The sequence below is a fragment of the Setaria italica genome, chromosome II, assembly GCF_000263155.2.
Source record: "Setaria italica strain Yugu1 chromosome II, Setaria_italica_v2.0, whole genome shotgun sequence".
NCBI classification, from domain to species: domain Eukaryota; kingdom Viridiplantae; phylum Streptophyta; class Magnoliopsida; order Poales; family Poaceae; genus Setaria; species Setaria italica.
Genome location: NC_028451.1, coordinates 32,938,141 through 32,951,748, shown reverse-complemented (window position 1 = coordinate 32,951,748; position 13,608 = coordinate 32,938,141). Strand labels below are relative to the sequence as shown.

The 13,608-nt window shown below is 43.1% G+C and overlaps 1 protein-coding gene across 2 annotated transcripts; it reads right to left on the bottom strand.

Moving 5' to 3' along the window:
* Positions 1-2,170: 2,170 nt before the first annotated feature.
* LOC101753871 (ATP-dependent helicase BRM) lies at positions 2,171-11,911 on the bottom strand. Of its 2 annotated transcripts, XM_004956941.3 has the most exons (15): positions 11,781-11,911; positions 10,086-11,345; positions 8,621-9,943; positions 8,315-8,427; positions 7,997-8,084; positions 7,817-7,903; positions 7,581-7,673; positions 7,383-7,466; positions 6,574-6,777; positions 6,146-6,388; positions 4,524-6,062; positions 4,211-4,427; positions 3,906-4,126; positions 3,254-3,502; positions 2,171-3,154 (listed from the first exon to the last, which is right to left on the bottom strand). In XM_004956941.3, the coding sequence occupies exons 2-15, from the start codon at positions 11,340-11,342 to the stop codon at positions 2,492-2,494; spliced, it is 6,381 nt and encodes a 2,126-aa protein (XP_004956998.1). In that variant the 5' UTR covers positions 11,343-11,345; positions 11,781-11,911; the 3' UTR covers positions 2,171-2,491. The 2 variants fall into 2 exon arrangements, with proteins under 2 accessions (XP_004956998.1, XP_004956997.1); XM_004956940.3 differs by having other exon boundaries at positions 3,906-4,427.
* Between the last annotated feature and the right edge of the window lie 1,697 nt (positions 11,912-13,608).

Sequence of the window (13,608 nt, the reverse complement as noted above, 5' to 3'; positions counted from 1 at the left end):
CCTCGGAGACAGAAAGTCTGGATTCGACAACCCCCCCTCCTCCTGAGGATTTTTTGGCACTGGTGGTTTTCTTCAAGTATGGTTTTTAGGCGCGGGTAAGGTTAGCGGTTTTTTAGATACAGCCGATTCTCACGTAGACTAGGCAGCTTTCCACAATTTTTAGATCCAATTTTAAGGTTAATGGACCAAAACTAGGTGCAGAAATAGCACATAGAGGAGATGGAGAACTAGTGAAAGATTGAAAATAAACTGATAAGGGTCTACTACTTCCATGGGACAAATAGAACAATACAATCATATATTTACGCAACTAGGAGGCAACACAATAATTGCACTAGCGTAGGTTTAACTGGCGCCTACTAATATTATATTAGTTGACTACAAAAGTGTTACATCAATACAATCTATGATTCAAAGCATAAGATGACCAGTCCACTAGCAAGCACTACAATCTATGCTACATTGTCACTTTGTTTTTAGGATTGGGACATCAACCTCATCCCGAGCCTTAGACATGCTTGAGCGGGACGTACTATCGTTGTTGTCCAAACAAATCCGATGCAGCGACAAACAAAAAGGGGATGTGGGATGTATTTGAAGAGTCTCAAAATTTCGACAAATGTAACATGCATTTCAATATTTTTCTACAACAATAACATTTACTATAAATAGTAATTGCTGTGAGTGAGAATTTGCTCTCTGTTTGAGCATATTTTAAAAAAGATTCAGATAGTTCAAATTAAAAGTGTACGATCAAAGAATTAAATATGTTATGAAGCAGCAAATATCTGTCAAACCTCCTTAGAAATTCAGAGAGGAAACAAAGGAATTTTAGGCATATGCTGCACTCTTGGACGATTGCAACAAGTCAACTAGAAATATATATGCACCGCAAAATCTGAGGCATGATATGAGGATATGAACTACCCCATCCGTCCCAAATTACTATTCGTTTTGGCTTTTCTAGATACATAGCATTTGATATGGACCTAGATATAATAGTAATTTGGTACGGAGGGAGTAATCAAGAAGTATGATACGAACTAGCAACAATTGATAGAAGTACGAAGCAGATCAAGGGATTTGACAGGCCAGAGAGGGCCTAGCTAGGAAACCTACATAACTCTCGCATGTTATTTTTTTAACGAAGTTTTCAGTATTTGATAGCTAAGATGAGGGGAGCAAGCCAACCATAAATAAATGACTCAAGTCAATCATAAGTAAATACCTGATCCTCGTGAAATGTTGAATTAGCCTATTCAAAATGTTGAATTTCATGTAAAAAAATATATTAAAACATGTATTAGGCGGGATAAAATCTGTGGGGGAGCAAGCCATCAATAAATACGTGACCTCTGTAAATATTGAATTAGACTATCCTATTCATGAATTGTTGAATCTTACATGTATATAAAAAATATTGAATGGCGTTCCCGCGGTCGATAGGCTGTAATGATGGAGAGAGATGGGAGTACTCCTCCGTCCAAAATTATAGGTTGTTTTAATTTTTTAATTCATACATTTTGTTATACACCTAGATATATATTATGTCAAGATGCAGTAAAATGATGGAGAGAGATGGGAGTACTCCTCTGTCCAAAATTATAGGTCGTTTTGGTTTTTTAGATTTATACATTTTGCTATACACTTAGATATATATTATATCAAGATGCATATATTATATCAAGATGCAACAAAATGTATGGATCTAAAAATCTAAAACAACATAATCACGCTCCCAGTCGAAGTCGTATTGGAGTCTCGGGCCTAACAGGCTCCCAGTCGCAGGCAGGTCTGCGTCCGCTTGCAAGTGACCACGACTTGGTATTTTCACGATGCTGACAAGCATTCCGTACACAAATAGTCAAGAGTTAACAGAGGGCAAGAAAGCTTGTTGTCTCGTCACTCGTCACTAGGGCGATGATACAGAATTCGCATAATTCACTCAGATATTAGAGCCATAAAAAAATACATGGAAATATAACCGCTCCTCCCTTTCCAAATTGTAGGTCGTTTTGGATTTTTTAAATTTATAATAATATTTATGTTCCAAATTGTAGATCGTTTTGAATTTTTTAAATTCATAAATATTATTATGCATCTAGACATACACTATATCTAAGATGCATAATAATACCTACAAAACTAGAAAAGCTAAAACGACCTACAATTTGGAACGTATACATGGAGTAATTTATTATCTCAGCCAGCTGAGCCTCTATCTTTAATGCCCATGTGAATGTATCTTCTAGTTTGCCTCACGCCACCATAACTCCATAAGAGTTCCCCTTTACAGAACGATGAAATGAACCTAACATACAAGAAAAATAACTCTATCCTCATTTCTTCATGCCCACGACAACAAAAGTCCAGCACGGTGGTCATATATGAACTCAACAGGGTGTCAAAATGACATGAATAAGCCCCCACCAATGGAGTCCACCCTTCACAGATATACCAATCAAGGATGCCACCGTGATGCAAAAATTTCTCACAAATGGCTCGGCCGCCTCTTGCCAGCGTCAGTCCTTTGTCGCTTGGATGGCTTGGCCCATTGGATGTCTCCAATGCCAGGTGCTGAGGAACTTCCCCCATGATCCGAATGCACAATCCACCCAGTGGAATGCACCGAGTGCTGAGATGGATGTGCATCCCTTTGGAATGGCGTCCTGGCACCTCTGGGTGAGGGCACTGAGCCCAGCCGCACAGGGTTGGTTGGCGAGAGCCGTCCAGCTCGTCCTGAGCTAGACGGAGACCCAATGCTGCTCCTTGCCCGTTCTTGCCTTTTCTTCTTAACAATGAACATATCGCTCGGGTGCAACAACCCAGCACCATCTGGGAGCTGATCTCGGCTGCCGGATCCAGAATGCCTTGAGTCTATCTCTGATCTGGAACTGTGAGGCCGACTAGGAACCTCGCTAGACTGATTATGCCTGATATGTCCTGAGCCATGCTGCTCCGCTTCACTGGTGCTAGCACGGCGCTTATGGCCTAAAGCAGCATGCTTTGTTGATGGCCCAGCAGTGCCACTTGCAGCTCTTCCAGGATTTGAAAATGACATTGCATTCTTAGCTTCGCTGAAGTCCGAGTCTGGGAACGCAATATTCATTATGTTGAAAAATAAGTTATGGAGGGTCTCAGCTTCTATCTGTACCTGCATTTAATTGGAGCAAATTAATATTCTACTAGGCCACCACACCAGATCACTACAATAGATATAACAAGATAAGTTTGATGCCAAACAGTAGAGTACCTCATGCCTATAGCTGAAATGCTGAACCACACTCTTCAACATCTGCTGCATGTCCCCTATGAACTCAGTTACAGAGCTATACTCGAATCCATCAACTCGCTGTTCAATTTTCTGTAGGTCAAGGGTGCTGCAAGATGGACCTCTGAATGAGGAATTTTCATTCCTCCGCCACCAAGAAGATATATTAGGTATGATTTGATGACCCTCTTTGTCAATCCTCCTCCAAAGCTTGCTTATCACATTCTTGCACTGTAGGTATTCAGGTCGAGAACAGCTTCAGCTCAGCCATATGAGATAGTATATATAACAAAAGGGTAAAACATAACAAGCCATATGACAAGCCAAAGGAATAAAAGAATCCCAGTTAAAACAATATTGATAAACATATGGTATGCCAAAGGAACAGGACGAGCCACAAAATAATGCTAAATCTTAATTCCAATTCCATGCGTATACAGCTCACCCAAAAAAGAAACTTCCACTGCATGCAACCCAGATGATGTAAAAAATATGAGCACATTAAGCTTAAGTTCGATGATAAAGCATTTTAATTCTACAGAGAATCACGTTCAACAACCTTTTGAAGAACAGTCAGTAGAACAAATCACCCGAAATACAGTATGGCACAAAGGGCTAAAGTTTGTGTACCTACCTTTCTTTGCATACTGTCAGACATCTTTGTGCCACGGAACTCTGGGGTAGAAGAGTCCATGGCCTTACTGCTCCAATTTTCCTTGGAGCGTTCAACAGATCCTTCCCCGGATCCACACAAGTAAGTCGATTTCCCTGTTCTAGGAGCAGGCGAAACCTTCCTAGATGGCATGTTGCGCTTCTGTTTGACCATAGGATGAACAGCGTCTTGCTGCCTGGCAGCTGGATCAGCAAAAGCATGTGAATCTAGGTCAGACTTAAATTGTGAATTATAATCATCACTGCCTTGAAATGCATGATGAGTACCACGCTGAGGGAAGACCGCTTCTCCACCAGATCTATCTTCCTGCTTTTCTGCATTCAGTCTTGGACGAATACGAATACTCCGTTTGCGTTTTATTTTTGGTTGCAACACATGCTCATCCTCACCGTCATCACGTTCATGATTCCAGCTCCCTGACTGCTGGAGGTCCATATGCGAGTCCCCTGACATTGCAATCTCACCTTCCTCCAGGTCATCCAGCTGTAAATAACCAGTTAAAAAGCATCATGATCTCGTTAATTAACATTTCAAGAGAAAAACAAAAGAGACAAATGACAACAACATGTCAATACATACAGTTCTCCTTGACAAAGAACCAGGCCGGGCATCTAATGCAGATAGAGACCGCAATTTTTTTGACGAAGAGGAAGGTGCAGGTGGTGGTAATCTCCTGCTTCCAGAAGAAGAGCCTGTGGAACCAGCTTCTTCCATCCTAATAGCTTTTCTGCTTCTTAATCCATTGGTAAAATTGTACCCATCATCATTGATTGGCTCTTCTTCCTCTGATTCATCCTTGTTATCAGGTACCGAATAATCATTGTCCTCTTCATCTTCGAATTCCTCTATTTCCCCATCTTCAGGCAGGGGTGTGGTATTCCTCTCCTCAGAACCTTCATCAGATTCTTCAAGATCTTCGTCGTCAATCTCCCTGTAGATGGAGTACTTGCCAGTACCCTTTGGCCGCCCCCTTCTCTTCTCAGGTGTATCATTAGTGTCTAAAGCAATGCCACCAGACGACATATTCCTCAACGGCTTTTTGGATAGACTTGCCACAACAGCATCTACTTCAGTGGAGCTTGCACGGAGCCACTTTGGAACCTGATGATGTTTCATCATATCCCCCGTCCAATCAAAGTCTTCATCCATCTGGTCAAAAAGTTCAACTTCACGTTCAGTCCTAGCAATCATTCGGTTCACTTCCTGTAATGAAGGCACATCATGGACAGTTTCTTGGTATCTCTCATCATCATGCAGGAGTGTCTCCAAAGTCATCCGCCTTTCCTCATGGGTTGTTCTTTGATCAAAACGACCAGCATTAATGACCTCATCCGCCATATCAATTTTGTATTGTTGGATATTGTTGCGGATGAGACTTTCAATTGATCCCATGTACCTGTCTTTCCCAGCAAGATCATCCTCCAAATCTCCACTCCCACCATTTCTCAACTCATCCTCTTTCTGATAACTTGATATGTTATCGACAACAGCCTCCATGTAAATAACCTTTACCTCCCTAGTCTGCCCTATACGATGGGCCCTAGCAACTGCTTGCTCTTCATTTTGTGGATTTGGATCAGGGTCATATATTACAACCGTGTCTGCGCTCTGAAGATTCAGCCCCCTACCGGCAGCACGAATACTAAGCAAGAATATAAAACAATCAGAACCAGGCCTGTTGAAGTCAACGATCGCGGACTCTCGATCTTCCAAGCTTGTTGTTCCATCAATGCGCCTGTAAACAAGTCGTCTCCATTGCAAATAGTCTTCCATGATGTCAAGAAGTTTCGTCATTGTGCTAAAAAGGAGAACACGATGGCCTGCCTTATGAAGCTTAATTAAAATTCTATCAAGATTCCATAACTTCCCGCAAGATCTGATCATAAAATCTTTCCCATGATTCAAGAATGGATATGACAGAAGAGGATGGTTACAAACTTTTCTTAGCTCCATGCACTTGTTGTTGAGATTCTTGTATGTCTTGAACTGGTACATGGGATTCCTTTGTGCACGCATTTTCTCATCTTCAGGATCAACTCTAATAGTACCGGTAGATTTGATCCAATCATATATAGCTCCTTGAACCGCAGACATTCTGCACCTCAAGACAATGGAATCCTGCAACAACATGCCTGATTAATAATTTTTCAAACTTACCGAACAAATTGACCAATGAGTAACAGCCGAAAAAAGGATAGCACCTTTCGTGGAAGTGAGCCTTCAACATCTTCCACACGTCTACGTAGCATGAAAGGTTCCAAAATCTGATGCAATCTGTGAATGATTATTACTTTCTTCTCTGTCTCAAGCCAATCGTCTTCTTCACTGTGTGTCGGACCATCCCTCTGAAACGGCTTAGAGAACCAATCTTGGAATGCCTTACTACTATCAAATACTTCTGGAAGCAACAGATTCAAGAGGGACCAAAGCTCCTTGAGATCATTCTGTAATCAATTTCCAAAGGTATTAAATATGAAAAAAACAGTATACAACAAAAAGGGTGCATTTATGACATGCTAAAATAGCTATGCTGGCAAAAAAGACAAGGGGCTCCTATCTAAACGGAAGAAGCTACCATGATGGCAAAGCTTTAGTGGCAACAATAGCAATACACATTTATTTGATTTACCTGTAGAGGAGTACCAGTGAGAAGGAGGCGTCGTTGGCAACGATAGCGATCAAGATCACGTGCCAAGACTGAGTCTCTATCCTTCATCCGCTGTGCCTCATCAATTATAATGTACTTCCAATCAATCTTTGAAAGCTTGGAACGATCAAACATAACAAATTCATATGTCGTAACAAGAACATTAAATTTCATGGCCAAAACCTCCTGTGAGACGAGTCAAAAGTTAGAGGCTAAATTTCTACAAGAGCTAAATACAAGAAAATCCACAGGTATTTGGTACCAGACAGCTTATTCATGCAAATAACAGAAGCGGAAAGCATTACTTTCAGTCAAGAAATAACAAGGAGTCAACTGATAAGAGCGGCCATTAAAATAAGAAAATGTTACCCCTATACTGCACAAATCATGCACCTGTTTAGGGAACGATGGAGACTGATCTAGAAAACTAAAATAGCATTGTGTACAGGACAATTGAATTTACTCCAAACAATTTAAAGCATGTTTGCTGATGTGGTTTTATCTTTTATTTAGGACAGATACAGTTGACATAATAACAAATACAATAAAAGACAAATGAAGGTGATGGTACAGATGGTCCCTCAAATTCAAACACTACAGTGTTCGTGGAAAAAAATAAACAGTGCAGTGTTCAAGAAAAAAAAAGCAAACAGTCTAGGGCCAAGTAATCAGGGTTGATTATGTTTTATTCACAATAATCAATGTATCAGAACTTTAATTGTTGAATTAAAATTTGTAATGTAAGTACATGCCTAACGTATGAAAAGCTATCGAAAGAAAAGGCTGCTTACTTGAGAGAACAGCTTCTGCCTTTGGTCCTTTGCACCAACATAAAAGATGCAAGATGCAGATGGCAGCCAATTTAGCAGTTCACTCTGAACCAAGAACAGGCATCGCAGCAAAATGTAAGTTTCTATAACAAATACTTTATCAAAAAATGGAAACAAAAAAATAACTCCTCAAAGCATGAAATGACATTAAAGACACACCTTCCAATTGACCAAGACAGCATTTGGCACTATTATGAGATGTGGGCCATAATTCCCTTTAAACTCCATCAGGTATGCGATCAATGCCATAACCTGTTATAACAAATAGTGCAGCCATACAAATAAGTTTCTAGCAGTATTGTATTTAATGAAAAGAGGGAGCATTGATGATTAAAAAAACTATCATGGTATAACAGGCAGCAAGCAAAACAGAATAAGAAAGGGATGCCACACACCTGCACAGTCTTGCCAAGACCCATCTCATCAGCCAAAATACCATTCAACTTATTATTGTACAAAGAAAGCATCCACTGCAGGCCCACCTAGATAACCAACAAAATGAATCGCAAGATTTCCTGAGACAGGACATAAGTACAGTGAAAATGAATTACTTCAGGTAAAAGTAGACATCCTACCAACTGGTACTCCCTTAAAGTTCCTGCTCGCAACAGCGATGGCTGCTTTGTAACTCTCTCACTCACAGCATGAGCCAAAGTATAGTACCTAAAAGTACACAAGAAGTAAAACACATTATCAAGAGTGAGAAGTATGTTTTGAAGACCCTGTTTATCTGACAAACCCTACCACAAATGTCAAATGGGAAAAAATGCAGGCTCCAAAAATGCAACAGAAATTTACTCTGGGTCCAAAAATGGAACCAAAAATGGTACAGAAATAGCAACTTGGAAAATTTTTCTGATACAACTACATTTTCAATTTAGTTGATTTCTTACTTGTTAACAGATGTATTATCCCTTGGTGCATTCATCTCAGAGAACGTGTTCCTTATCATAACCTCCTGACCAGCACATTGTGCAGCAGCCTTCACTTCTTCCTCAGATAGGCCCTGTTAAACAAGAAGCATGTTCATGTATACGACTAGCAATAACTAACCTGGTTACATGCAGCAACAATGTTTAACCACAAACGTTTGAGCTACTCACTACAGAAAGCTTCGCAATCCAAGGATAAGGAACCAAAAGGGGAGGGAATGGCGGACAAGCTAGTTTCACTAGCCCAAAGTGAAGAGAGTCAAATACCTGTGCCCGTGCAGCTGCTGCAGCAGCATTTGCTGCTTCTTCTATTTGTTGCTGACTCTTGGTAGCAGTTATTTTTCCTCCAAGCTTATAAAGGTACTCTTCAGTCTGGGTCAGGAAAGAAGATAGAACATTATATCTTTGAGCTGCATCACCAGGAACACTAGTTTGTTGTTCCAAAAGTATTTGACGGTATCTTTCCACGTCATTGTTTTTCAATGCCTCCATTCTTTTGTTCCTATCATCATCTTTCCTTTTCGAGAATTCTCGCAACATCCTTTCATGGTACTTGGCCACCCCTCTATTACGAGTTATTCGAGCATCGCGAATGGCCCAATGTGCCTCCAGAAGCTTCTTGCGCCACTGGAAAATTGATTTCAGCTGCTTCTCTCTCGAGGCTTTCTGCATCTGCTGAACATGTCTTGCAAGCTCAACTCGTTGACGTTCACATTGTCTGACAAACTTTCTGTATATCCTATCTGGCATTGCCATTATTTCTTGTTGCTCATGCTCAACTTCATCCCTTAGCCGAGCCTGATGTTCTAGGAGTTTGAGTTTCTTCTCTTCAATCTGTAGCCTCAAGACAAGATCAGGACGGATTCTTTTCCTCTCTAGATTGATTGCAAGCAAACTGCTTATCTTTTTCAAGTTATCCTCACGTTTCTTATCAAGAATGATCAACCCTTCTTGAGCTAATAAATCTTTAACATCATAACCTAGTGAGAGATTACTGTTGTAGTTTGCAGATCCTAAGGAATCATGCCTCCTAGTGAAGGACGGGGAATCAAATAGCGGACCATGGTATTTTCTAGGAACGTCTCTTGGAGGTGGGGCACTGCTTGTGGAGCCAGCCCTTTTTGCCTGCTCAGCGTCTGCTGAACCACTTTCTGCCGGTAAAGATTTACCCCTCTCAGAACTGTAATCGCTTCTAGGTGTTCTCTGGACACACTGTTCTATTTCGTGCTCAGATTTAATCATAGTAGTGTTACTATGCTCTGGTACTGAAACTGGTCCAATTTTAAGAGACTCTTTCGGTGAAGCTTTCATCACTTGCATGGGACCAGGAACACTGGCAGGACTAGCTTTATCTTCTGAAGCTGAAGCCTCCACCTTTGATAAACATGGTCCCTTCAACAATGCAGGTTTTTCAGGAACTTTATCACCACTCTCAATGTGCCTTCCATGTTCATCAGCATTGCTTACACCAGGCCTTTCACAGTTATGTATTGCCTGAGGTCCAGAAATCTGCTGCCCTTGTGAATCAGGAGGAGACCGCCCAGACACAATTAATTCAAGAACTTCTGGCGGGAGAGTACGATCACCACGCTGATACCAAGGGATGCAATCAAAGGAAGAAAAAAGAAAACCGCCACAACATTAGATTGATCAGCTGAATCGCATCTTAAAATTACAGGTTGGATCTCAAAAACACAAATAAAATAGACTTTAACTTTCATATTTCTTTTACCTTTAAACGCCGAAAAGCTAATATCTGAGCTTTGAGTACATGAAGTTGATTTTTTGTGAAACCTGTTTGCCCTGGTTGCAGCCGAGCACTTGGAATTGGGGCTTGTGATCCTCCAGTTTCACCAGGGGATGCTGTGGGGGCAGCAGCTTGGTTAAGTTGCTGCATCTGTCTCACATGCTGCACCTGCATCGCTTCTGAATTTGCAAGGGCATTTTTTGGAGTGGATTGCTCAGGAACCTTATTCACATGTCCAGAGCTTTGCGGGGTATGCATCATCATCTGTGCACCATCGCCAGCTGTCACAGGTGACCTCACAGCCCTTTCATTTGAGCCATCCCTGTTATGGGCAGATAACTGTTGTTGCAACTGCAAGTTGCTCAAATTCACTACCTTAGCCTCTTCTCCACCAGAAACTGAGCTTGGGGGAAGGGGCTGACCGGGCTTCGATGGGGCACCCTGATTGGGAACATTACCACACCCTGGGGTATCACTGTTCATTTGCGAGGGCGTTGCTTGCTGCTGTGCAGCCATACTAGCCTCATTCTGCTTCTGCATGGCTGCCATCCTGCTTGACTGCCAGATTGGCAGGAGTTGAGAAACTGCACTCATGTTTGCAGGATTGGACAGGTCGAAATTGTTCTCCTTTGCCCAGGCTTGCACGGCTTGAAACTGCAATGGCGTTAATGGGCCACCACCGGCGCTGCTAATGCCCACCTGGCCTTGCATTGGTTGCATGGGCCTCATCATACCCGCTGATGGCAACTGCTGTCCAGGGACTCCCAGAGGAGGCATAGTTGGCCTCATATCACGGCTTCTTTGCTCATCACTACTTGGTTGTCCCTGCTCTTTCTGCTTCTCCGCCTGCTGAAGATGTTCAGCTTGTCGCTTAAACATCTGTGCCTGAAGGGCCATAAGCTCCTGCATCTTGGCAGGGTTGTTAACCATATCTTGGTCTCTTGACGATGACCCCAGCATATTCAACTTGGCCTGCTGCTGGAGGAGCATCCCGTGGGCCACCTTCTGCTGCTGCTGCTGCTGCAGCATCGCAAGCTTCAGGTATTGTTGCTGCATCGCAACCTGGTTGTGCACCTGACCTCCAACCATGCCTTGTGGTCCGCTGGATGGCGGCAAGTTCATCTGACTCTGGACCGGGGGCATTGGGCTGGAGGACTGAGGGAAGTTACTGCCGCCTGGCCCCATCATGCCATGGGGCGCACCGGATTGGTGTGCTTGCTGCTGTTCATGGTTATGCGTCATTCCCTGAAACAGAAGGTGCATTTAGAAGTCTAAAACCTCGCAGAACCAAGAACCAAAAAAACTGCATCAAGACAACAAGCAGACAAAACCGATGGGAGGGTTCGGATTCTCTAAAAGGCAACAAAAATCCGCATCACCTCACTAAAGAACAGAGGTTATCCAAATCACTCGGAAGAACCAAACCGAATTGAGACGGGATCAGAATCGTAGAACAATTCCAATTTGGAACCAGGACTACACGAAATCCCGGACGGACCAGCACAGGACATGGGTGTGCATATCTACGCCCGATAATTTTTGCAAACAAAATCGAAGCTACTTATTTAGGTAATACGGAGTATATTGTAACTGGGTCAGATCCGAATACAAATAGCTTATATTAGGGTTTGCGGAACTCCGTTTTGCACAGCAGGAAGGGAAGAGAAGGGGAGGGCATACCTGATGGGTGCTCGTCGCCGGCAAATGGCCCGGCGAAGACCGAATGGTGGGGGGAGGGCCGGAGAGCGGGGAGGGGAACCGAAATGGAGCCGAGGAGGGGGGCAGTGTTGGGCAACCTTTTATTCGGGGACCGCCCGGATACCACAACTCGCAGTAAAGAATCGTCAACAAAAAGGACGGGCCAGGCCGCGGAATGTAAAATTTGGTATCGTTAAATGTTGGTTTTTATGGCTAGCACTACCTTCAGTTTTTTAAAACACGGTATACACATCACCGGAATCGACGAAAGTCATTGAGAATAACACGATGAGCACCTAATAAATATAGAAAATGCAAGCACTGACTCAAACTCGGATATGCATATTCCACTGTTAGAAATCTTAACAGCTGAGCTAAGTGCGTGAGTATTACTCGAGCTTATCTATATTTAGTGGTACCATGAATATTTTTTATTAGATATTATGGTTAATTATAATAATATAAGCTTTTTTTTATAGAGAGGAGGTAGAGAATAAGTTATTGTACATAAAGAACAATATAATCACAAATTTGGACAGTCAAGATGCAACACAAAAATTGTACTTGCACAAAGTTACTCTACCCTCAATTCAGGTGAGTACTAGTACAACTGGAGTGACAGAAATTCCACTTATGGTATGACATTATCCATTTATTCATTACTCAAAATTTGACACTACGCTAAATGACAGCTCAAGTAAGCCATAACGGTGACAGTGAGTAAAAGGAGAGGGAGGGAGAGGCATTAAACCTTTTGCCACGTTCTACGAGTATATACATTTTTTTAGTCAACAGGAGTCATGCCTCACGTGAACTTTCGATTAATTTTGATCACAAGTCAAAGGAGTCCAAAGTTTTCTTTGTGTAAAACAACAAATGGAAGGCAAGCAATTATCAAAAAAGGAAACAAATGGAAGGCAAGCCAGGGAAGCGACCAAATAGGCTGTTACATTCAAAGAGTGTTTCACGCCATTCTTGAGCAAGGTGATTGCCTTCTCCCTATTAGGGGCTACGGCTGTCGTCAGTCGTCACAACAACACCTGCAGGCTGCAGCTAGCGATGGCCGATGGATCAGCTTGCGCTGCTGCACTTAGCAGTGGCTGGCTGTAAGATGAAAGCGCAGGGTGGATTGGATGGTGCAGTGTCAGTTCAGGTGCAGGCTCATATGGGTGCGTTTGGCAGCCCGGATGGAGGTTGGGCCAGGCCCAGCTGGTGCCACCAGCTGTGATTGGTAGCCTGGTTGGCCTCCCAGGTCAGGTCGTCGCGGTGCAAAAAGGCCCGCCAGCCTTTGGCGTTATAAATTGGGCTGGCTAGGGTTACCTCCCGCCGGTATAAAGTGGTGGCCACCCGGTCGCGTCGCCTCCTTCCCCTCAATCGTGCCCTCTCCACTGACTCCTCCACTACTCTCTCATGTCTTCCTTTCGCACTCGACTCCTCCACTCCTCTCCTCTCATCCCGACGACTTGGAGGTGACGGCGCGGTTGGTGGTAGGGTGCCTGATTCGGAGGTGTCTGTGGTCGCCTGCGGTGGTGGGCGCGGGTACGTTAGCAACGAACACTGGATCCGTGCTTCGTCTTCGTCACGGAGCAGATCTGCTACCTCTTCATCCCCGGCCACTTGAGCAACCTCTTCGTCCCCGGCGTGACCTGCTTCTTTCTCTCCACCGAGCAGATCTGCCTCATCTACTTGATGTTCAAGTCATCCCTCGGGTCATCTACCGGCACGCGCTACTTCCTCATCTGCCCCACGACGGTCGTCTTCATCTCCGCGGAGGTATGGCCCAGATCCACGATTACCTTGTAGTTAGGGT